Genomic DNA, 25,534 nt, shown 5'->3' on the forward strand with positions numbered 1-25,534 from the left:
TGTTTGGATGATAGACGCTCTACTGGTGGCTTTGCAGTATTTCTTGGACCTAATGTGATTTCTTGGTGTGCCAGAAAGCAAGCTACTGTTTCCAGGTCCAGTACTGAGGCAGAGTACAAGGCACTGGCCAATGCTACGGCAGAAATTATATGGGTTCAATCCATTCTTAAGGAGCTTGGTGTGAAAACTACTCAAGCTCCATGTCTGTGGTGTGATAATTTGGGTGCAACTTATCTCTCAGCAAATCCAGTCTTTCATGCAAGAACACAACATATTGAGATAGACTTTCATTTTGTCAGAGAGAGAGTTGCTAATAAACTCCTAGACATTCGGTTCATACATTCCAAGGACCAGATTATATTGCAGATGGGTTTACAAAAGCCTTGCCCATACGAAGCTTTGAGAAATTCAAATATAATCTCAACTTGATGAAATTGTGATTAAGGGAGGGTGTCAAACAACATATTGATATGTACGTGACAAGGAGGCTGCCGCACCATATCTTACGTAGTTGGTAGGTTGTTAGCTAGAGTTTATCTTCTCATTGTAATCTTATCTCTATCTAGCTTCCTCTCCAAGATGTAATCGTATCTCAACTGTATGCGCTATTAGGGAGGTGCGCCCCTGCCTATAAACAAGTACGACGTCCCCTCGAGTAGAGGTACGACTCTTTCCGCCATCGCACAGGACTGAACATGATAACAACATAAAGATCATTTCCATGAAATCCATGGCGGTTCCCATTGCACTCCCATGAGGTGTGAATGCTCCTCTGTTTTTCTCAGTTGATCAACTCTATTTCCTCTGTTTCCAGTGTTTGTAACTTCCCCTTGACGTAAACGTAGACATGGGGTTTGTTGATTTTGATTTGATAACCAAAATGAATTCTAACCTTGTTCTAATATGGTATTCATAATTTGGCAACAGTTGTTATGTTACAATTGTGGACATCAGCCGTCTGATTTCTCCTTTTATGATCATATCAAAATTTGTGAGTGAGTATGCCCAAAATATTTGTATCTGTGAACAATAACTTGAAAAATACAAATATATCATATTGTAATTATTATTGTGTAAACTTTCTATCATATTTTTTATAGAATGGATGGGCGCAGCAACGCACGCTTTCAAGGTCTAGTAGTCCAACAAGGGAACAACCCAGATTTACAGACATGTACGTAACAAAGAATCGTTGGTGCTTAGGCAAGCAACAGGCATGTACGTACCAATGCCCTTTACTTCCTGAGAGCATTTTACAAAGCAAGCCCGAGTATCTACAAGGGGGTCCAATTCGACTTCCATGTTGTCGTGTGGGTATGGAGGATTCCACCGAGGTAGAGGGCAGCTGTTGTGTAAATCCAAGTCGGCATCAACAACCCAGAAGGAAAAATTGCTGTAGTTGATACCAGACACATAGTAAGTTGCACCGCCGATGCATATCGTAGCCTTGGTATCACTGCAAACCAGCTCATAAGATCGATAGCCGCACCCAGGTGGATCACTTGCCCGACGAAATGGAGACGATATGTTTCCAAGAAGACCGCACGAGAAAGAAGGACAATCAGGCTGATGGTGCCGCCCTTCCACCTGATTTCCAGCAAGAACTTCAAGCACATACAAGACACTTAAGGCCCTGAGAGCAGCAGGCATCGCCATGGCAGACTGGTTCACAGAAGCACAGACGTGCAAATGAATGGCCAGATAAGGGAGTGACTGTCAAAGTTAAAAATAAAACTCCAAAGGAGAGCCATTGAATGCCAACTAGTGCCTCTACATGACTGTGATGTTGCTGGCTGGGAGACTTAGATATTTGCTGCCAATTAAAGTTGGGTGATTAACTGATTACATACCGGCTACTGGCCCATCTATGTGATGTGATGTTCTTCACTCTGGACCACTTGATTAATGGAAGAGTCGTGTACTACAATGTCATCCTTTAGTGGTCCAAGCCTATCCTAGTCACAGTAACATGGAATTTAGTGCCTTATATGACAATGACAAATAACAAGGACGAAAAAATTGGCAGCTAAGAAAATATCATTCATTTGAGATATTGAGTATTACTCAGTTAGCAATTCTGTCAATGACTAATGCCGATCTAATTCCTTATTTTAGTTGAACTAATTTCCTAAACCCCTCCTATATAAAAACTACCACTACTGCTTTGTCTAGTACAACCCGTCATGAGGTAGTACAAACTGTGTCTTTTATATTGTTTGATACTAGTACAACCCGTCATGAGATAGTGAGTCGTTCATACAAAGCCATGTGTGATTTTTATATTGTTTGATACTAGTAGTACAAACCATAAAGAGCAGAGAATGGTGGAAGAAGAAAAATATAGGTCAATCATTCAAAAAACAGAGTCATGAGGTAGTAAGAGCATTTACAACCAGACTTGGCAAATCCAGCCTCTTAAAAGCCTGCAGATGCGCTCGACGCGTCTGCAGACACTAACCGGTCACACCTTGAAATTTTCCTTCTCACAGTCGGACATCTCAATTAGCATATACCTCAAATCCATACGAAGTCATGCAATGTACGTAAACAATGCAACACACATCGTCCGGCTACTAGTTCAGAACATGCCATCGGACTACCAAAATTTGGCATGTTCTACCTACATACTAGCTATGAAGAAGATCATCCACAACTGCCCTTGCCCTTATTGACACCCTTGTCGTCCTTCTCGAGGAAGTAGCGGTAAAAACGTAATATGGATCAAGCCGGATCTGCTATATCGGCTAGCTTGTCCCAAGAGAAACTCTTCTTGGCTGAGAAGATGTACTTGTCCAGAGAACCTTGAGGCATGTACTCATAAACTAGTGCTCTCCTCATTTCCTCTGAGCAGAATCCCATGAGGCGCACCACATTAACGTGATGGATCCTACCGATGATGGAGACTTCATTGATGAAATCTTCTCCATTGCAGTTAGGATTGCCCTCTAGCATCTTGACAGCGACATGAACATTGCCTGGCAATAGCACACCCTTGAAGACAGAGCCGTAGCCTCCCTGGCCCAGCTTATCTCTGAAATGGCTTGTAATTGCTGTGATGTCGGTGTAGGCATACCTCATTGGACCTAGCATTTGTTGCTTTCGGAGGAACTTCTCGACAGCATCGATCGTGATCCTCGTTTTCCAATACTTGTGGGCGAGGAAGATCAACACAGCCAGTGGTGCCAACACGAACCTGCATAACACTGAATAAACAAGTTTATATAGGGTTTAGTGGGTACATGATTGCATAGATGTGATGATGAACAAACTGCAATAAAGAGCAACAACTCTGAGTTACCTGCTAGCCACTTCAGAATCCAGAAGATGATTATTATGATGTAACCGGGAACACCTGTATTAAATACACAATAATCCAAGAAAATCCATCAGCCAGAAGACTGTATGTAATAAGTCGCTTGATGCCCTCACTCGACACTGGCACTTCATAGAAGGGGCTGCAATACCAATACAATAAAGGGAATGAAAGAGGGGCTCATCAGTTTTGGGATAAGATAGCCAGGTACGGGAAACAAATACAACCATGGTATATACATATCTCAAAATCCTGAACTCACCGAACAATGTCTCTTAGGCATCCCTTGATGGTCTCCCTAGTATATCTCAAAGGAAAATAAACAGCAAATCCAGTCCTCATGGATTTCACAACATCTGCATAACTTGCATTTTCTAGCGTCGGACTGTCCCAAGGTCGAGGAGTCACGGCCAAGTACCCACAAGAAGGTTGAAGGTACTCCATGTATGTAGATCTGAGGCCAGTTAGCACGTAAACAAAAGAATCGTTGGTGCTTAGGCAAGCAACAGGCATGTACGTACCAGTGCCCTTTACTTCCTGAGAGCATTTTACAAAGCAAGCCCGAGTATCTACAAGGGGGTCCAATTCGACTTCCATGTTGTCGTGTGGGTATGGAGGATTCCACCGAGGTAGAGGGCAGCTGTTGTGTAAATCCAAGTCGGCATCAACAAACCAGAAGGAAAAATTACTGTAGTTGATACCAGACACATAGTAAGTTGCACCGCCGATGCATATCGTAGCCTTGGTATCACTGCAAACCAGCTCGTAAGATCGATAGCCGCACCCAGGTGGATCACTTGCCCGACGAAATGGAGACGATATGTTTCCAAGAAGACCACACGAGAAAGAAGGACAATCAGGCTGATGGTGCCGCCCTTCCACCTGATTTCCAGCAAGAACTGCAAGCACATACAAGACACTTAAGGCCCTGAGAGCAGCAGGCATCGGCATGGCAGACTGGTTCACAGAAGCATAGACGTGCAAATGAATGGCCAGATAAGGGAGTGACTGTCAAAGTTAAAAATAAAACTCCAAAGGAGAGCCATTGAATGCCAACTAGTGCCTCTACATGACTGTGATGTTGCTGGCTGGGAGACTTAGATATTTGCTGCCAATTAAAGTTGGGTGATTAACTGATTACATACCGGCTACTGGCCCATCTATGTGATGTGATGTTCTTCACTCCGGACCACTTGATTAACGGAAGAGTCGTGTACTACAATGTCATCCTTTAGTGGTCCAAGCCTATCCTAGTCACAGTAACATGGAATTTAGTGCCTTATATGACAATGACAAATAACAAGGACGAAAAAATTGGCAGCTAAGAAAATATCATTCATTTGAGATATTGAGTATTACTCAGTTAGCAATTCTGTCAATGACTAATGCCGATCTAATTCCTTATTTTAGTTGAACTAATTGCCTAAACCCCTCCTATATAAAAACTACCACTACTGCTTTGTCTAGTACAACCCGTCATGAGGTAGTACAAACTGTGTCTTTTATATTGTTTGATACTAGTACAACCCGTCATAAGATAGTGAGTCGTTCATACAAAGCCATGTGTGATTTTTATATTGTTTGATACTAGTAGTACAAACCATAAAGAGCAGGGAATGGTGGAAGAAGAAAAATATAGGTCAATCATTCAAAAAACAGAGTCATGAGGTAGTAAGAGCATTTACAACCAGACTTGGCAAATCCAGCCTCTTAAAAGCCTGCAGATGCGCTCGACGCGTCTGCAGACACTAACCGGTCACACCTTGAAATTTTCCTTCTCACAGTCGGACATCTCAATTAGCATATACCTCAAATCCATACGAAGTCATGCAATGTACGTAAACAATGCAACACACATCGTCCGGCTACTAGTTCAGAACATGCCATCGGACTACCAAAATTTGGCATGTTCTACCTACATACTAGCTATGAAGAAGATCATCCACAACTGCCCTTGCCCTTATTGACACCCTTGTCGTCCTTCTCGAGGAAGTAGCGGTAAAAACGTAATATGGATCAAGCCGGATCTGCTATATCGGCTAGCTTGTCCCAAGAGAAACTCTTCTTGGCTGAGAAGATGTACTTGTCCAGAGAACCTTGAGGCATGTACTCATAAACTAGTGCTCTCCTCATTTCCTCTGAGCAGAATCCCATGAGGCGCACCACATTAACGTGATGGATCCTACCGATGATGGAGACTTCATTGATGAAATCTTCTCCATTGCAGTTAGGATTGCCCTCTAGCATCTTGACAGCGACATGAACATTGCCTGGCAATAGCACACCCTTGAAGACAGAGCCGTAGCCTCCCTGGCCCAGCTTATCTCTGAAATGGCTTGTAATTGCTGTGATGTCGGTGTAGGCATACCTCATTGGACCTAGCATTTGTTGCTTTCGGAGGAACTTCTCGACAGCATCGATCGTGATCCTCGTTTTCCAATACTTGTGGGCGAGGAAGATCAACACAGCCAGTGGTGCCAACACGAACCTGCATAACACTGAATAAACAAGTTTATATAGGGTTTAGTGGGTACATGATTGCATAGATGTGATGATGAACAAACTGCAATAAAGAGCAACAACTCTGAGTTACCTGCTAGCCACTTCAGAATCCAGAAGATGATTATTATGATGTAACCGGGAACACCTGTATTAAATACACAATAATCCAAGAAAATCCATCAGCCAGAAGACTGTATGTAATAAGTCGCTTGATGCCCTCACTCGACACTGGCACTTCATAGAAGGGGCTGCAATACCAATACAATAAAGGGAATGAAAGAGGGGCTCATCAGTTTTGGGATAAGATAGCCAGGTACGGGAAACAAATACAACCATGGTATATACATATCTCAAAATCCTGAACTCACCGAACAATGTCTCTTAGGCATCCCTTGATGGTCTCCCTAGTATATCTCAAAGGAAAATAAACAGCAAATCCAGTCCTCATGGATTTCACAACATCTGCATAACTTGCATTTTCTAGCGTCGGACTGTCCCAAGGTCGAGGAGTCACGGCCAAGTACCCACAAGAAGGTTGAAGGTACTCCATGTATGTAGATCTGAGGCCAGTTAGCACGTAAACAAAAGAATCGTTGGTGCTTAGGCAAGCAACAGGCATGTACGTACCAGTGCCCTTTACTTCCTGAGAGCATTTTACAAAGCAAGCCCGAGTATCTACAAGGGGGTCCAATTCGACTTCCATGTTGTCGTATGGGTATGGAGGATTCCACCGAGGTAGAGGGCAGCTGTTGTGTAAATCCAAGTCGGCATCAACAACCCAGAAGGAAAAATTACTGTAGTTGATACCAGACACATAGTAAGTTGCACCGCCGATGCATATCGTAGCCTTGGTATCACTGCAAACCAGCTCGTAAGATCGATAGCCGCACCCAGGTGGATCACTTGCCCGACGAAATGGAGACGATATGTTTCCAAGAAGACCGCACGACAAAGAAGGACAATCAGGCTGATGGTGCCGCCCTTCCACCTGATTTCCAGCAAGAACTGCAAGCACATACAAGGCAGTTAAGGCCCTGAGAGCAGCAGGCATCGCCCTGGCAGACTGGTTCACAAAAGCACAGACGTGCAAATGAATGGCCAGATAAGGGAGTGACTGTCAAAGTTAAAAATAAAACTCCAAAGGAGAGCCATTGAATGCCAACTAGTGCCTCTACATGACTGTGATGTTGCTGGCTGGGAGAGTTAGATATTTGCTGCCAATTAAAGTTGGGTGATTAACTGATTACATACCGGCTACTGGCCCATCTATGTGATGTGATGTTCTTCACTCCGGACCACTTGATTAACGGAAGAGTCGTGTACTACAATGTCATCCTTTAGTGGTCCAAGCCTATCCTAGTCACAGTAACATGGAATTTAGTGCCTTATATGACAATGACAAATAACAAGGACGAAAAAATTGGCAGCTAAGAAAATATCATTCATTTGAGATATTGAATATTACTCAGTTAGCAATTCTGTCAATGACTAATGCCGATCTAATTCCTTATTTTAGTTGAACTAATTGCCTAAACCCCTCCTATATAAAAACTACCACTACTGCTTTGTCTAGTACAACCCGTCATGAGGTAGTACAAACTGTGTCTTTTATATTGTTTGATACTAGTACAACCCGTCATGAGATAGTGAGTCGTTCATACAAAGCCATGTGTGATTTTTATATTGTTTGATACTAGTAGTACAAACCATAAAGAGCAGGGAATGGTGGAAGAAGAAAAATATAGGTCAATCATTCAAAAAACAGAGTCATGAGGTAGTAAGAGCATTTACAGCCAGACTTGGCAAATCCAGCCTCTTAAAAGCCTGCAGATGCGCTCGACGCGTCTGCGGACACTAACCGGTCACACCTTGAAATTTTCCTTCTCACAGTCGGACATCTCAATTAGCATATACCTCAAATCCATACGAAGTCATGCAATGTACGTAAACAATGCAACACACATCGTCCGGCTACTAGTTCAGAACATGCCATCGGACTACCAAAATTTGGCATGTTCTACCTACATACTAGCTATGAAGAAGATCATCCACAACTGCCCTTGCCCTTATTGACACCCTTGTCGTCCTTCTCGAGGAAGTAGCGGTAAAAACGTAATATGGATCAAGCCGGATCTGCTATATCGGCTAGCTTGTCCCAAGAGAAACTCTTCTTGGCTGAGAAGATGTACTTGTCCAGAGAACCTTGAGGCATGTACTCATAAACTAGTGCTCTCCTCATTTCCTCTGAGCAGAATCCCATGAGGCGCACCACATTAACGTGATGGATCCTACCGATGATGGAGACTTCATTGATGAAATCTTCTCCATTGCAGTTAGGATTGCCCTCTAGCATCTTGACAGCGACATGAACATTGCCTGGCAATAGCACACCCTTGAACACAGAGCCGTAGCCTCCCTGGCCCAGCTTATCTCTGAAATGGCTTGTAATTGCTGTGATGTCGGTGTAGGCATACCTCATTGGACCTAGCATTTGTTGCTTTCGGAGGAACTTCTCGACAGCATCGATCGTGATCCTCGTTTTCCAATACTTGTGGGCGAGGAAGATCAACACAGCCAGTGGTGCCAACACGAACCTGCATAACACTGAATAAACAAGTTTATATAGGGTTTAGTGGGTACATGATTGCATAGATGTGATGATGAACAAACTGCAATAAAGAGCACAAACTCTGAGTTACCTGCTAGCCACTTCAGAATCCAGAAGATGATTATTATGATGTAACCGGGAACACCTGTATTAAATACACAATAATCCAAGAAAATCCATCAGCCAGAAGACTGTATGTAATAAGTCGCTTGCTGCCCTCACTCGACACTGGCACTTCATAGAAGGGGCTGCAATACCAATACAATAAAGGGAATGAAAGAGGGGCTCATCAGTTTTGGGATAAGATAGCCAGGTACGGGAAACAAATACAACCATGGTATATACATATCTCAAAATCCTGAACTCACCGAACAATGTCTCTTAGGCATCCCTTGATGGTCTCCCTAGTATATCTCAAAGGAAAATAAACAGCAAATCCAGTCCTCATGGATTTCACAACATCTGCATAACTTGCATTTTCTAGCGTCGGACTGTCCCAAGGTCGAGGAGTCACGGCCAAGTACCCACAAGAAGGTTGAAGGTACTCCATGTATGTAGATCTGAGGCCAGTTAGCACGTAAACAAAAGAATCGTTGGTGCTTAGGCAAGCAACAGGCATGTACGTACCAGTGCCCTTTACTTCCTGAGAGCATTTTACAAAGCAAGCCCGAGTATCTACAAGGGGGTCCAATTCGACTTCCATGTTGTCGTGTGGGTATGGAGGATTCCACCGAGGTAGAGGGCAGCTGTTGTGTAAATCCAAGTCGGCATCAACAACCCAGAAGGAAAAATTACTGTAGTTGATACCAGACACATAGTAAGTTGCACCGCCGATGCATATCGTAGCCTTGGTATCACTGCAAACCAGCTCGTAAGATCGATAGCCGCACCCAGGTGGATCACTTGCCCGACGAAATGGAGACGATATGTTTCCAAGAAGACCACACGAGAAAGATGGACAATCAGGCTGATGGTGCCGCCCTTCCACCTGATTTCCAGCAAGAACTGCAAGCACATACAAGACACTTAAGGCCCTGAGAGCAGCAGGCATCGCCATGGCAGACTGGTTCACAGAAGCATAGACGTGCAAATGAATGGCCAGATAAGGGAGTGACTGTCAAAGTTAAAAATAAAACTCCAAAGGAGAGCCATTGAATGCCAACTAGTGCCTCTACATGACTGTGATGTTGCTGGCTGGGAGACTTAGATATTTGCTGCCAATTAAAGTTGGGTGATTAACTGATTACATACCGGCTACTGGCCCATCTATGTGATGTGATGTTCTTCACTCCGGACCACTTGATTAACGGAAGAGTCGTGTACTACAATGTCATCCTTTAGTGGTCCAAGCCTATCCTAGTCACAGTAACATGGAATTTAGTGCCTTATATGACAATGACAAATAACAAGGACGAAAAAATTGGCAGCTAAGAAAATACCATTCATTTGAGATATTGAGTATTACTCAGTTAGCAATTCTGTCAATGACTAATGCCGATCTAATTCCTTATTTTAGTTGAACTAATTGCCTAAACCCTTCCTATATAAAAACTACCACTACTGCTTTGTCTAGTACAACCCGTCATGAGGTAGTACAAACTGTGTCTTTTATATTGTTTGATACTAGTACAACCCGTCATGAGATAGTGAGTCGTTCATACAAAGCCATGTGTGATTTTTATATTGTTTGATACTAGTAGTACAAACCATAAAGAGCAGGGAATGGTGGAAGAAGAAAAATATAGGTCAATCATTCAAAAAACGGAGTCATGAGGTAGTAAGAGCATTTACAGCCAGACTTGGCAAATCCAGCCTCTTAAAAGCCTGCATATGCGCTCGACGCGTCTGCGGACACTAACCGGTCACACCTTGAAATTTTCCTTCTCACAGTCGGACATCTGAATTGGCATATAACTCAAATCCATACGAAGTCATGCAATGTACGTAAACAATGCAACACACATCGTCCGGCTACTAGTTCAGAACATGCCATCGGACTACCAAAATTTGGCATGTTCTACCTACATACTAGCTATGAAGAAGATCATCCACAACTGCCCTTGCCCTTATCGACACCCTTGTCGTCCTTCTCGAGGAAGTAGCGGTAAAAAACGTAATATGGATCAAGCCGGATCTGCTATATCGGCTAGCTTGTCCCAGGAGAAACTCTTCTTGGCTGAGAAGATGTACTTGTCCAGAGAACCTTGAGGCATGTACTCATAAACTAGTGCTCTCCTCATTTCCTCTGAGCAGAATCCCATGAGGCGCACCACATTAACGTGATGGATCCTACCGATGATGGAGACTTCATTGATGAAATCTTCTCCATTGCAGTTAGGATTGCCCTCTAGCATCTTGACAGCGACATGAACATTGCCTGGCAATAGCACACCCTTGAACACAGAGCCGTAGCCTCCCTGGCCCAGCTTATCTCTGAAATGGCTTGTAATTGCTGTGATGTCGGTGTAGGCATACCTCATTGGACCTAGCATTTGTTGCTTTCGGAGGAACTTCTCGACAGCATCGATCGTGATCCTCGTTTTCCAATACTTGTGGGCGAGGAAGATCAACACAGCCAGTGGTGCCAACACGAACCTGCATAACACTGAATAAACAAGTTTATATAGGGTTTAGTGGGTACATGATTGCATAGATGTGATGATGAACAAACTGCAATAAAGAGCACAAACTCTGAGTTACCTGCTAGCCACTTCAGAATCCAGAAGATGATTATTATGATGTAACCGGGAACACCTGTATTAAATACACAATAATCCAAGAAAATCCATCAGCCAGAAGACTGTATGTAATAAGTCGCTTGATGCCCTCACTCGACACTGGCACTTCATAGAAGGGGCTGCAATACCAATACAATAAAGGGAATGAAAGAGGGGCTCATCAGTTTTGGGATAAGATAGCCAGGTACGGGAAACAAATACAACCATGGTATATACATATCTCAAAATCCTGAACTCACCGAACAATGTCTCTTAGGCATCCCTTGATGGTCTCCCTAGTATATCTCAAAGGAAAATAAACAGCAAATCCAGTCCTCATGGATTTCACAACATCTGCATAACTTGCATTTTCTAGCGTCGGACTGTCCCAAGGTCGAGGAGTCACGGCCAAGTACCCACAAGAAGGTTGAAGGTACTCCATGTATGTAGATCTGAGGCCAGTTAGCACGTAAACAAAAGAATCGTTGGTGCTTAGGCAAGCAACAGGCATGTACGTACCAGTGCCCTTTACTTCCTGAGAGCATTTTACAAAGCAAGCCCGAGTATCTACAAGGGGGTCCAATTCGACTTCCATGTTGTCGTGTGGGTATGGAGGATTCCACCGAGGTAGAGGGCAGCTGTTGTGTAAATCCAAGTCGGCATCAACAACCCAGAAGGAAAAATTACTGTAGTTGATACCAGACACATAGTAAGTTGCACAGCCGATGCATACTAAGTAGCCTTGGTATCACTGCAAACCAGCTCGTAAGATCGATAGCCGCACCCAGGTGGATCACTTGCCCGACGAAATGGAGACGATATGTTTCCAAGAAGACCGCACGAGAAAGAAGGACAATCAGGCTTATGGTGCCGCCCTTCCACCTGATTTCCAGCAAGAACTGCAAGCACATACAAGACAGTTAAGGCCCTGAGAGCAGCAGGCATCGCCCTGGCAGACTGGTTCACAAAAGCACAGACGTGCAAATGAATGGCCAGATAAGGGAGTGACTGTCAAAGTTAAAAATAAAACTCCAAAGGAGAGCCATTGAATGCCAACTAGTGCCTCTACATGACTGTGATGTTGCTGGCTGGGAGAGTTAGATATTTGCTGCCAATTAAAGTTGGGTGATTAACTGATTACATACCGGCTACTGGCCCATCTATGTGATGTGATGTTCTTCACTCCGGACCACTTGATTAACGGAAGAGTCGTGTACTACAATGTCATCCTTTAGTGGTCCAAGCCTATCCTAGTCACAGTAACATGGAATTTAGTGCCTTATATGACAATGACAAATAACAAGGACGAAAAAATTGGCAGCTAAGAAAATATCATTCATTTGAGATATTGAGTATTACTCAGTTAGCAATTCTGTCAATGACTAATGCCGATCTAATTCCTTATTTTAGTTGAACTAATTGCCTAAACCCCTCCTATATAAAAACTACCACTACTGCTTTGTCTAGTACAACCCGTCATGAGGTAGTACAAACTGTGTCTTTTATATTGTTTGATACTAGTACAACCCGTCATGAGATAGTGAGTCGTTCATACAAAGCCATGTGTGATTTTTATATTGTTTGATACTAGTAGTACAAACCATAAAGAGCAGGGAATGGTGGAAGAAGAAAAATATAGGTCAATCATTCAAAAAACGGAGTCATGAGGTAGTAAGAGCATTTACAGCCAGACTTGGCAAATCCAGCCTCTTAAAAGCCTGCAGATGCGCTCGACGCGTCTGCGGACACTAACCGGTCACACCTTGAAATTTTCCTTCTCACAGTCGGACATCTCAATTAGCATATACCTCAAATCCATACGAAGTCATGCAATGTACGTAAACAATGCAACACACATCGTCCGGCTACTAGTTCAGAACATGCCATCGGACTACCAAAATTTGGCATGTTCTACCTACATACTAGCTATGAAGAAGATCATCCACAACTGCCCTTGCCCTTATCGACACCCTTGTCGTCCTTCTCGAGGAAGTAGCGGTAAAAAACGTAATATGGATCAAGCCGGATCTGCTATATCGGCTAGCTTGTCCCAGGAGAAATTCTTCTTGGCTGAGAAGATGTACTTGTCCAGAGAACCTTGAGGCATGTACTCATAAACTAGTGCTCTCCTCATTTCCTCTGAGCAGAATCCCATGAGGCGCACCACATTAACGTGATGGATCCTACCGATGATGGAGACTTCATTGATGAAATCTTCTCCATTGCAGTTAGGATTGCCCTCTAGCATCTTGACAGCGACATGAACATTGCCTGGCAATAGCACACCCTTGAACACAGAGCCGTAGCCTCCCTGGCCCAGCTTATCTCTGAAATGGCTTGTAATTGCTGTGATGTCGGTGTAGGCATACCTCATTGGACCTAGCATTTGTTGCTTTCGGAGGAACTTCTCGACAGCATCGATCGTGATCCTCGTTTTCCAATACTTGTGGGCGAGGAAGATCAACACAGCCAGTGGTGCCAACACGAACCTGCATAACACTGAATAAACAAGTTTATATAGGGTTTAGTGGGTACATGATTGCATAGATGTGATGATGAACAAACTGCAATAAAGAGCACAAACTCTGAGTTACCTGCTAGCCACTTCAGAATCCAGAAGATGATTATTATGATGTAACCGGGAACACCTGTATTAAATACACAATAATCCAAGAAAATCCATCAGCCAGAAGACTGTATGTAATAAGTCGCTTGATGCCCTCACTCGACACTGGCACTTCATAGAAGGGGCTGCAATACCAATACAATAAAGGGAATGAAAGAGGGGCTCATCAGTTTTGGGATAAGATAGCCAGGTACGGGAAACAAATACAACCATGGTATATACATATCTCAAAATCCTGAACTCACCGAACAATGTCTCTTAGGCATCCCTTGATGGTCTCCCTAGTATATCTCAAAGGAAAATAAACAACAAATCCAGTCCTCATGGATTTCACAACATCTGCATAACTTGCATTTTCTAGCGTCGGACTGTCCCAAGGTCGAGGAGTCACGGCCAAGTACCCACAAGAAGGTTGAAGGTACTCCATGTATGTAGATCTGAGGCCAGTTAGCACGTAAACAAAAGAATCGTTGGTGCTTAGGCAAGCAACAGGCATGTACGTACCAGTACCCTTTACTTCCTGAGAGCATTTTACAAAGCAAGCCCGAGCATCTACAAGGGGGTCCAATTCGACTTCCATGTTGTCGTGTGGGTATGGAGGATTCCACCGAGGTAGAGGGCAGCTGTTGTGTAAATCCAAGTCGGCATCAACAACCCAGAAGGAAAAATTACTGTAGTTGATACCAGACACATAGTAAGTTGCACCACCGATGCATATCGTAGCCTTGGTATCACTTCAAACCAGCTCGTAAGATCGATAGCCGCACCCAGGTGGATCACTTGCCCGACGAAATGGAGACGATATGTTTCCAAGAAGACCACACGAGAAAGAAGGACAATCAGGCTGATGGTGCCGCCCTTCCACCTGATTTCCAGCAAGAACTGCAAGCACATACAAGACACTTAAGGCCCTGAGAGCAGCAGGCATCGCCATGGCAGACTGGTTCACAGAAGCATAGACGTGCAAATGAATGGCCAGATAAGGGAGTGACTGTCAAAGTTAAAAATAAAACTCCAAAGGAGAGCCATTGAATGCCAACTAGTGCCTCTACATGACTGTGATGTTGCTGGCTGGGAGAGTTAGATATTTGCTGCCAATTAAAGTTGGGTGATTAACTGATTACATACCGGCTACTGGCCCATCTATGTGATGTGATGTTCTTCACTCCGGACCACTTGATTAACGGAAGAGTCGTGTACTACAATGTCATCCTTTAGTGGTCCAAGCCTATCCTAGTCACAGTAACATGGAATTTAGTGCCTTATATGACAATGACAAATAACAAGGACGAAAAAATTGGCAGCTAAGAAAATACCATTCATTTGAGATATTGAGTATTACTCAGTTAGCAATTCTGTCAATGACTAATGCCGATCTAATTCCTTATTTTAGTTGAACTAATTGCCTAAACCCCTCCTATATAAAAACTACCACTACTGCTTTGTCTAGTACAACCCGTCATGAGGTAGTACAAACTGTGTCTTTTATATTGTTTGATACTAGTACAACCCGTCATGAGATAGTGAGTCGTTCATACAAAGCCATGTGTGATTTTTATATTGTTTGATACTAGTAGTACAAACCATAAAGAGCAGGGAATGGTGGAAGAAGAAAAATATAGGTCAATCATTCAAAAAACGGAGTCATGAGGTAGTAAGAGCATTTACAGCCAGACTTGGCAAATCCAGCCTCTTAAAAGCCTGCAGATGCGCTCGACGCGTCTGCGGACACTAACCGGTCACACCTTGAAATTTTCCTTCTCACAGTCGGACATCTCAATTAGCATATACCTCAAATCCATACGAAGTCATGCAATGTACGTAAACAATGCAACACACATCGTCCGGCTACTAGTTCAGAACATGCCATCAGACTACCAAAATTTGGCATGTTCTACCTACATACTAGCTATGAAGAAGATCATCCACAACTGCCCTTGCCCTTATCGACACCCTTGTCGTCCTTCTCGAGGAAGTAGCGGTAAAAAACGTAATATGGATCAAGCCGGATCTGCTATATCGGCTAGCTTGTCCCAGGAGAAACTCTTCTTGGCTGAGAAGATGTACTTGTCCAGAGAACCTTGAGGCATGTACTCATAAACTAGTGCTCTCCTCATTTCCTCTGAGCAGAATCCCATGAGGCGCACCACATTAACGTGATGGATCCTACCGATGATGGAGACTTCATTGATGAAATCTTCTCCATTGCAGTTAGGATTGCCCTCTAGCATCTTGACAGCGACATGAACATTGCCTGGCAATAGCACACCCTTGAACACAGAGCCGTAGCCTCCCTGGCCCAGCTTATCTCTGAAATGGCTTGTAATTGCTGTGATGTCGGTGTAGGCATACCTCATTGGACCTAGCATTTGTTGCTTTCGGAGGAACTTCTCGACAGCATCGATCGTGATCCTCGTTTTCCAATACTTGTGGGCGAGGAAGATCAACACAGCCAGTGGTGCCAACACGAACCTGCATAACACTGAATAAACAAGTTTATATAGGGTTTAGTGGGTACATGATTGCATAGATGTGATGATGAACAAACTGCAATAAAGAGCACAAACTCTGAGTTACCTGCTAGCCACTTCAGAATCCAGAAGATGATTATTATGATGTAACCGGGAACACCTGTATTAAATACACAATAATCCAAGAAAATCCATCAGCCAGAAGACTGTATGTAATAAGTCGCTTGATGCCCTCACTCGACACTGGCACTTCATAGAAGGGGCTGCAATACCAATACAATAAAGGGAATGAAAGAGGGGCTCATCAGTTTTGGGATAAGATAGCCAGGTACGGGAAACAAATACAACCATGGTATATACATATCTCAAAATCCTGAACTCACCGAACAATGTCTCTTAGGCATCCCTTGATGGTCTCCCTAGTATATCTCAAAGGAAAATAAACAGCAAATCCAGTCCTCATGGATTTCACAACATCTGCATAACTTGCATTTTCTAGCGTCGGACTGTCCCAAGGTCGAGGAGTCACGGCCAAGTACCCACAAGAAGGTTGAAGGTACTCCATGTATGTAGATCTGAGGCCAGTTAGCACGTAAACAAAAGAATCGTTGGTGCTTAGGCAAGCAACAGGCATGTACGTACCAGTGCCCTTTACTTCCTGAGAGCATTTTACAAAGCAAGCCCGAGTATCTACAAGGGGGTCCAATTCGACTTCCATGTTGTCGTGTGGGTATGGAGGATTCCACCGAGGTAGAGGACAGCTGTTGTGTAAATCCAAGTCGGCATCAACAACCCAGAAGGAAAAATTACTGTAGTTGATACCAGACACATAGTAAGTTGCACCGCCGATGCATATCGTAGCCTTGGTATCACTGCAAACCAGCTCGTAAGATCGATAGCCGCACCCAGGTGGATCACTTGCCCGACGAAATGGAGACGATATGTTTCCAAGAAGACCGCACGAGAAAGAAGGACAGTCAGGCTGATGGTGCCGCCCTTCCACCTGATTTCCAGCAAGAACTGCAAGCACATACAAGACACTTAAGGCCCTGAGAGCAGCAGGCATCGCCATGGCAGACTGGTTCACAGAAGCACAGACGTGCAAATGAATGGCCAGATAAGGGAGTGACTGTCAAAGTTAAAAATAAAACTCCAAAGGAGAGCCATTGAATGCCAACTAGTGCCTCTACATGACTGTGATGTTGCTGGCTGGGAGAGTTAGATATTTGCTGCCAATTAAAGTTGGGTGATTAACTGATTACATACCGGCTACTGGCCCATCTATGTGATGTGATGTTCTTCACTCCGGACCACTTGATTAACGGAAGAGTCGTGTACTACAATGTCATCCTTTAGTGGTCCAAGCCTATCCTAGTCACAGTAACATGGAATTTAGTGCCTTATATGACAATGACAAATAACAAGGACGAAAAAATTGGCAGCTAAGAAAATATCATTCATTTGAGATATTGAGTATTACTCAGTTAGCAATTCTGTCAATGACTAATGCCGATCTAATTCCTTATTTTAGTTGAACTAATTGCCTAAACCCCTCCTATATAAAAACTACCACTACTGCTTTGTCTAGTACAACCCGTCATGAGGTAGTACAAACTGTGTCTTTTATATTGTTTGATACTAGTACAACCCGTCATGAGATAGTGAGTCGTTCATACAAAGCCATGTGTGATTTTTATATTGTTTGATACTAGTAGTACAAACCATAAAGAGCAGGGAATGGTGGAAGAAGAAAAATATAGGTCAATCATTCAAAAAACGGAGTCATGAGGTAGTAAGAGCATTTACAGCCAGACTTGGCAAATCCAGCCTCTTAAAAGCCTGCAGATGCGCTCGACGCGTCTGCGGACACTAACCGGTCACACCTTGAAATTTTCCTTCTCACAGTCGGACATCTCAATTAGCATATACCTCAAATCCATACGAAGTCATGCAATGTACGTAAACAATGCAACACACATCGTCCGGCTACTAGTTCAGAACATGCCATCGGACTACCAAAATTTGGCATGTTCTACCTACATACTAGCTATGAAGAAGATCATCCACAACTGCCCTTGCCCTTATCGACACCCTTGTCGTCCTTCTCGAGGAAGTAGCGGTAAAAAACGTAATATGGATCAAGCCGGATCTGCTATATCGGCTAGCTTGTCCCAGGAGAAACTCTTCTTGGCTGAGAAGATGTACTTGTCCAGAGAACCTTGAGGCATGTACTCATAAACTAGTGCTCTCCTCATTTCCTCTGAGCAGAATCCCATGAGGCGCACCACATTAACGTGATGGATCCTACCGATGATGGAGACTTCATTGATGAAATCTTCTCCATTGCAGTTAGGATTGCCCTCTAGCATCTTGACAGCGACATGAACATTGCCTGGCAATAGCACACCCTTGAACACAGAGCCGTAGCCTCCCTGGCCCAGCTTATCTCTGAAATGGCTTGTAATTGCTGTGATGTCGGTGTAGGCATACCTCATTGGACCTAGCATTTGTTGCTTTCGGAGGAACTTCTCGACAGCATCGATCGTGATCCTCGTTTTCCAATACTTGTGGGCGAGGAAGATCAACACAGCCAGTGGTGCCAACACGAACCTGCATAACACTGAATAAACAAGTTTATATAGGGTTTAGTGGGTACATGATTGCATAGATGTGATGATGAACAAACTGCAATAAAGAGCACAAACTCTGAGTTACCTGCTAGCCACTTCAGAATCCAGAAGATGATTATTATGATGTAACCGGGAACACCTGTATTAAATACACAATAATCCAAGAAAATCCATCAGCCAGAAGACTGTATGTAATAAGTCGCTTGATGCCCTCACTCGACACTGGCACTTCATAGAAGGGGCTGCAATACCAATACAATAAAGGGAATGAAAGAGGGGCTCATCAGTTTTGGGATAAGATAGCCAGGTACGGGAAACAAATACAACCATGGTATATACATATCTCAAAATCCTGAACTCACCGAACAATGTCTCTTAGGCATCCCTTGATGGTCTCCCTAGTATATCTCAAAGGAAAATAAACAGCAAATCCAGTCCTCATGGATTTCACAACATCTGCATAACTTGCATTTTCTAGCGTCGGACTGTCCCAAGGTCGAGGAGTCACGGCCAAGTACCCACAAGAAGGTTGAAGGTACTCCATGTATGTAGATCTGAGGCCAGTTAGCACGTAAACAAAAGAATCGTTGGTGCTTAGGCAAGCAACAGGCATGTACGTACCAGTGCCCTTTACTTCCTGAGAGCATTTTACAAAGCAAGCCCGAGCATCTACAAGGGGGTCCAATTCGACTTCCATGTTGTCGTGTGGGTATGGAGGATTCCACCGAGGTAGAGGGCAGCTGTTGTGTAAATCCAAGTTGGCATCAACAACCCAGAAGGAAAAATTACTGTAGTTGATACCAGACACATAGTAAGTTGCACTCCCGATGCATATCGTAGCCTTGGTATCACTGCAAACCAGCTCGTAAGATCGATAGCCGCACCCAGGTGGATCACTTGCCCGACGAAATGGAGACGATATGTTTCCAAGAAGACCGCACGAGAAAGAAGGACAATCAGGCTGATGGTGCCGCCCTTCCACCTGATTTCCAGCAAGAACTGCAAGCACATACAAGACAGTTAAGGCCCTGAGAGCAGAAGGCATCGCCCTGGTAGACTGGTTCACAAAAGCACAGACGTGCAAATGAATGGCCAGATAAGGGAGTGACTGTCAAAGTTAAAAATAAAACTCCAAAGGAGAGCCATTGAATGCCAACTAGTGCCTCTACATGACTGTGATGTTGCTGGCTGGGAGACTTAGATATTTGCTGCCAATTAAAGTTGGGTGATTAACTGATTACATAACGGCTACTGGCCCATCTATGTGATGTGATGTTCTTCACTCCGGACCACTTGATTAACGGAAGAGTCGTGTACTACAATGTCATCCTTTAGTGTTCCAAGCCTATCCTAGTCGCAGTAACATGGAATTTAGTGCCTTATATGACAATGACAAATAACAAGGACGAAAAAATTGCCAGCTAAGAAAATATCATTCATTTGAGATATTGAGTATTACTCAGTTAGCAATTCTGTCAATGACTAATGCCGATCTAATTCCTTATTTTAGTTGAACTAATTGCCTAAACCCCTCCTATATAAAAACTACCACTACTGCTTTGTCTAGTACAACCCGTCATGAGGTAGTATAAACTGTGTCTTTTATATTGTTTGATACTAGTACAACCCGTCATGAGATAGTGAGTCGTTCATACAAAGCCATGTGTGATTTTTATATTGTTTGATACTAGTAGTACAAACCATAAAGAGCAGGGAATGGTGGAAGAAGAAAAATATAGGTCAATCATTCAAAAAACGGAGTCATGAGGTAGTAAGAGCATTTACAGCCAGACTTGGCAAATCCAGCCTCTTAAAAGCCTGCAGATGCGCTCGACGCGTCTGCGGACACTAACCGGTCACACCTTGAAATTTTCCTTCTCACAGTCGGACATCTCAATTAGCATATACCTCAAATCCATACGAAGTCATGCAATGTACGTAAACAATGCAACACACATCGTCCGGCTACTAGTTCAGAACATGCCATCGGACTACCAAAATTTGGCATGTTCTACCTACATACTAGCTATGAAGAAGATCATCCACAACTGCCCTTGCCCTTATCGACACCCTTGTCGTCCTTCTCGAGGAAGTAGCGGTAAAAACGTAATATGGATCAAGCCGGATCTGCTATATCGGCTAGCTTGTCCCAGGAGAAATTCTTCTTGGCTGAGAAGATGTACTTGTCCAGAGAACCTTGAGGCATGTACTCATAAACTAGTGCTCTCCTCATTTCCTCTGAGCAGAATCCCATGAGGCGCACCACATTAACGTGATGGATCCTACCGATGATGGAGACTTCATTGATGAAATCTTCTCCATTGCAGTTAGGATTGCCCTCTAGCATCTTGACAGCGACATGAACATTGCCTGGCAATAGCACACCCTTGAACACAGAGCCGTAGCCTCCCTGGCCCAGCTTATCTCTGAAATGGCTTGTAATTGCTGTGATGTCGGTGTAGGCATACCTCATTGGACCTAGCATTTGTTGCTTTCGGAGGAACTTCTCGACAGCATCGATCGTGATCCTCGTTTTCCAATACTTGTGGGCGAGGAAGATCAACACAGCCAGTGGTGCCAACACGAACCTGCATAACACTGAATAAACAAGTTTATATAGGGTTTAGTGGGTACATGATTGCATAGATGTGATGATGAACAAACTGCAATAAAGAGCACAAACTCTGAGTTACCTGCTAGCCACTTCAGAATCCAGAAGATGATTATTATGATGTAACCGGGAACACCTGTATTAAATACACAATAATCCAAGAAAATCCATCAGCCAGAAGACTGTATGTAATAAGTCGCTTGATGCCCTCACTCGACACTGGCACTTCATAGAAGGGGCTGCAATACCAATACAATAAAGGGAATGAAAGAGGGGCTCATCAGTTTTGGGATAAGATAGCCAGGTACGGGAAACAAATACAACCATGGTATATACATATCTCAAAATCCTGAACTCACCGAACAATGTCTCTTAGGCATCCCTTGATGGTCTCCCTAGTATATCTCAAAGGAAAATAAACAGCAAATCCAGTCCTCATGGATTTCACAACATCTGCATAACTTGCATTTTCTAGCGTCGGACTGTCCCAAGGTCGAGGAGTCACGGCCAAGTACCCACAAGAAGGTTGAAGGTACTCCATGTATGTAGATCTGAGGCCAGTTAGCACGTAAACAAAAGAATCGTTGGTGCTTAGGCAAGCAACAGGCATGTACGTACCAGTGCCCTTTACTTCCTGAGAGCATTTTACAAAGCAAGCCCGAGTATCTACAAGGGGGTCCAATTCGACTTCCATGTTGTCGTGTGGGTATGGAGGATTCCACCGAGGTAGAGGGCAGCTGTTGTGTAAATCCAAGTCGGCATCAACAACCCAGAAGGAAAAATTACTGTAGTTGATACCAGACACATAGTAAGTTGCACCGCCGATGCATATCGTAGCCTTGGTATCACTGCAAACCAGCTCGTAAGATCGATAGCCGCACCCAGGTGGATCACTTGCCCGACGAAATGGAGACGATATGTTTCCAAGAAGACCGCACGAGAAAGAAGGACAATCAGGCTGATGGTGCCGCCCTTCCACCTGATTTCCAGCAAGAACTGCAAGCACATACAAGGCAGTTAAGGCCCTGAGAGCAGCAGGCATCGCCCTGGCAGACTGGTTCACAAAAGCACAGACGTGCAAATGAATGGCCAGATAAGGGAGTGACTGTCAAAGTTAAAAATAAAACTCCAAAGGAGAGCCATTGAATGCCAACTAGTGCCTCTACATGACTGTGATGTTGCTGGCTGGGAGACTTAGATATTTGCTGCCAATTAAAGTTGGGTGATTAACTGATTACATACCGGCTACTGGCCCATCTATGTGATGTGATGTTCTTCACTCCGGACCACTTGATTAACGGAAGAGTCGTGTACTACAATGTCATCCTTTAGTGGTCCAAGCCTATCCTAGTCACAGTAACATGGAATTTAGTGCCTTATATGACAATGACAAATAACAAGGACGAAAAAATTGGAAGCTAAGAAAATATCATTCATTTGAGATATTGAGTATTACTCAGTTAGCAATTCTGTCAATGACTAATGCCGATCTAATTCCTTATTTTAGTTGAACTAATTGCCTAAACCCCTCCTATATAAAAACTACCACTACTGCTTTGTCTAGTACAACCCGTCATGAGGTAGTACAAACTGTGTCTTTTATATTGTTTGATACTAGTACAACCCGTCATGAGATAGTGAGTCGTTCATACAAAGCCATGTGTGATTTTTATATTGTTTGATACTAGTAGTACAAACCATAAAGAGCAGAGAATGGTGGAAGAAGAAAAATATAGGTCAATCATTCAAAAAACGGAGTCATGAGGTAGTAAGATCATTTACAGCCGGACTTGGCAAATCCAGCCTCTTAAAAGCCTGCAGATGCCCTCGACGCGTCTGCGGACACTAACCGGTCACACCTTGAAATTTTCCTTCTCACAGTCGGACATCTCAATTAGCATATACCTCAAATCCATACGAAGTCATGCAATGTACGTAAACAATGCAACACACATCGTCCGGCTACTAGTTCAGAACATGCCATCGGACTACCAAAATTTGGCATGTTCTACCTACATACTAGCTATGAAGAAGATCATCCACAACTGCCCTTGCCCTTATCGACACCCTTGTCGTCCTTCTCGAGGAAGTAGCGGTAAAAAACGTCATATGGATCAAGCCCGATCTGCTATATCGGCTAGCTTGTCCCAGGAGAAACTCTTCTTGGCTGAGAAGATGTACTTGTCCAGAGAACCTTGAGGCATGTACTCATAAACTAGTGCTCTCCTCATTTCCTCTGAGCAGAATCCCATGAGGCGCACCACATTAACGTGATGGATCCTACCGATGATGGAGACTTCATTGATGAAATCTTCTCCATTGCAGTTAGGATTGCCCTCTAGCATCTTGACAGCGACATGAACATTGCCTGGCAATAGCACACCCTTGAACACAGAGCCGTAGCCTCCCTGGCCCAGCTTATCTCTGAAATGGCTTGTAATTGCTGTGATGTCGGTGTAGGCATACCTCATTGGACCTAGCATTTGTTGCTTTCGGAGGAACTTCTCGACAGCATCGATCGTGATCCTCGTTTTCCAATACTTGTGGGCGAGGAAGATCAACACAGCCAGTGGTGCCAACACGAACCTGCATAACACTGAATAAACAAGTTTATATAGGGTTTAGTGGGTACATGATTGCATAGATGTGATGATGAACAAACTGCAATAAAGAGCACAAACTCTGAGTTACCTGCTAGCCACTTCAGAATCCAGAAGATGATTATTATGATGTAACCGGGAACACCTGTATTAAATACACAATAATCCAAGAAAATCCATCAGCCAGAAGACTGTATGTAATAAGTCGCTTGATGCCCTCACTCGACACTGGCACTTCATAGAAGGGGCTGCAATACCAATACAATAAAGGGAATGAAAGAGGGGCTCATCAGTTTTGGGATAAGATAGCCAGGTACGGGAAACAAATACAACCATGGTATATACATATCTCAAAATCCTGAACTCACCGAACAATGTCTCTTAGGCATCCCTTGATGGTCTCCCTAGTATATCTCAAAGGAAAATAAACAGCAAATCCAGTCCTCATGGATTTCACAACATCTGCATAACTTGCATTTTCTAGCGTCGGACTGTCCCAAGGTCGAGGAGTCACGGCCAAGTACCCACAAGAAGGTTGAAGGTACTCCATGTATGTAGATCTGAGGCCAGTTAGCACGTAAACAAAAGAATTGTTGGTGCTTAGGCAAGCAACAGGCATGTACGTACCAGTGCCCTTTACTTCCTGAGAGCAGTTTACAAAGCAAGCCTGAGTATCTACAAGGGGGTCCAATTCGACTTCCATGTTGTCGTGTGGGTATGGAGGATTCCCGAGGTAGAGGGCAGCTGTTGTGTAAATCCAAGTCGGCATCAACAACCCAGAAGGAAAAATTACTGTAGTTGATACCAGACACATAGTAAGTTGCACCGCCGATGCATATCGTAGCCTTGGTATCACTGCAAACCAGCTCGTAAGATCGATAGCCGCACCCAGGTGGATCACTTGCCTGACGAAATGGAGACGATATGTTTCCAAGAAGACCGCACGAGAAAGAAGGACAATCAGGCTGATGGTGCCGCCCTTCCACCTGATTTCCAGCAAGAACTGCAAGCACATACAAGACAGTTAAGGCCCTGAGAGCAGAAGGCATCGCCCTGGCAGACTGGTTCACAAAAGCACAGACGTGCAAATGAATGGCCAGATAAGGGAGTGACTGTCAAAGTTAAAAATAAAACTCCAAAGGAGAGCCATTGAATGCCAACTAGTGCCTCTACATGACTGTGATGTTGCTGGCTGGGAGACTTAGATATTTGCTGCCAATTAAAGTTGGGTGATTAACTGATTACATAACGGCTACTGGCCCATCTATGTGATGTGATGTTCTTCACTCCGGACCACTTGATTAACGGAAGAGTCGTGTACTACAATGTCATCCTTTAGTGTTCCAAGCCTATCCTAGTCGCAGTAACATGGAATTTAGTGCCTTATATGACAATGACAAATAACAAGGACGAAAAAATTGCCAGCTAAGAAAATATCATTCATTTGAGATATTGA

The 25,534-nt window shown here is 43.7% G+C and overlaps 5 protein-coding genes and 9 pseudogenes across 5 annotated transcripts; all 14 read right to left on the reverse strand.

The window, feature by feature from the left end:
* Positions 1-2,473: 2,473 nt before the first annotated feature.
* LOC120975460 (LEAF RUST 10 DISEASE-RESISTANCE LOCUS RECEPTOR-LIKE PROTEIN KINASE-like 2.4) lies at positions 2,474-4,273 on the reverse strand (annotated as a pseudogene).
* Positions 4,274-5,081: 808 nt separating this feature from the next.
* Positions 5,082-7,713, reverse strand: LOC120976342 (LEAF RUST 10 DISEASE-RESISTANCE LOCUS RECEPTOR-LIKE PROTEIN KINASE-like 2.4). Its single transcript, XM_040403177.3, is given in 5 exon segments — positions 5,082-5,811; positions 5,907-5,979; positions 5,982-6,043; positions 6,161-6,929; positions 7,684-7,713. Coding segments are annotated over 5 exon segments (1,416 nt in total). The 3' UTR covers positions 5,082-5,329.
* Positions 7,714-7,937: 224 nt separating this feature from the next.
* Positions 7,938-8,465, reverse strand: LOC141020886 (rust resistance kinase Lr10-like; annotated as a pseudogene).
* Positions 8,442-9,825, reverse strand: LOC141020885 (uncharacterized). The gene has a single exon (XM_073495837.1). It carries the CDS (start codon positions 9,478-9,480, stop codon positions 8,788-8,790), a length of 693 nt encoding a protein of 230 aa, XP_073351938.1. The 5' UTR covers positions 9,481-9,825; the 3' UTR covers positions 8,442-8,787.
* A 552-nt stretch (positions 9,826-10,377) lies between these two features.
* On the reverse strand, positions 10,378-11,053 carry LOC141042585 (rust resistance kinase Lr10-like; the record flags this gene model as incomplete). The annotated part of the gene is made up of 1 exon (XM_073511428.1): positions 10,378-11,053. A coding segment is annotated over one exon (507 nt), but the record flags the coding sequence as incomplete, so codon positions are not given.
* On the reverse strand, positions 11,029-12,085 carry LOC141020887 (uncharacterized; annotated as a pseudogene).
* A 460-nt stretch (positions 12,086-12,545) lies between these two features.
* Positions 12,546-14,346, reverse strand: LOC120976343 (rust resistance kinase Lr10-like). The gene is made up of 3 exons (XM_073495838.1): positions 14,012-14,346; positions 13,735-13,788; positions 12,546-13,629 (listed from the first exon to the last, which is right to left on the reverse strand). The coding sequence occupies exons 1-3, from the start codon at positions 14,344-14,346 to the stop codon at positions 13,158-13,160; spliced, it is 861 nt and encodes a 286-aa protein (XP_073351939.1). The 3' UTR covers positions 12,546-13,157.
* A 1,359-nt stretch (positions 14,347-15,705) lies between these two features.
* Positions 15,706-16,294, reverse strand: LOC141020889 (rust resistance kinase Lr10-like; annotated as a pseudogene).
* LOC141020888 (uncharacterized) lies at positions 16,271-17,318 on the reverse strand. The gene has a single exon (XM_073495839.1). It carries the CDS (start codon positions 17,307-17,309, stop codon positions 16,617-16,619), a length of 693 nt encoding a protein of 230 aa, XP_073351940.1. The 5' UTR covers positions 17,310-17,318; the 3' UTR covers positions 16,271-16,616.
* Positions 17,319-17,763: 445 nt separating this feature from the next.
* On the reverse strand, positions 17,764-20,759 carry LOC141042586 (LEAF RUST 10 DISEASE-RESISTANCE LOCUS RECEPTOR-LIKE PROTEIN KINASE-like 2.4; annotated as a pseudogene).
* A 224-nt stretch (positions 20,760-20,983) lies between these two features.
* On the reverse strand, positions 20,984-21,511 carry LOC141020890 (rust resistance kinase Lr10-like; annotated as a pseudogene).
* LOC141042587 (uncharacterized) lies at positions 21,488-23,367 on the reverse strand (annotated as a pseudogene).
* LOC123497508 (rust resistance kinase Lr10-like) lies at positions 23,325-24,120 on the reverse strand (annotated as a pseudogene).
* Positions 24,097-25,136, reverse strand: LOC141020891 (uncharacterized; annotated as a pseudogene).
* Between the last annotated feature and the right edge of the window lie 398 nt (positions 25,137-25,534).

This window comes from Aegilops tauschii, chromosome 3 (genome assembly GCF_002575655.3).
Source record: "Aegilops tauschii subsp. strangulata cultivar AL8/78 chromosome 3, Aet v6.0, whole genome shotgun sequence".
NCBI lineage: Eukaryota > Viridiplantae > Streptophyta > Magnoliopsida > Poales > Poaceae > Aegilops > Aegilops tauschii.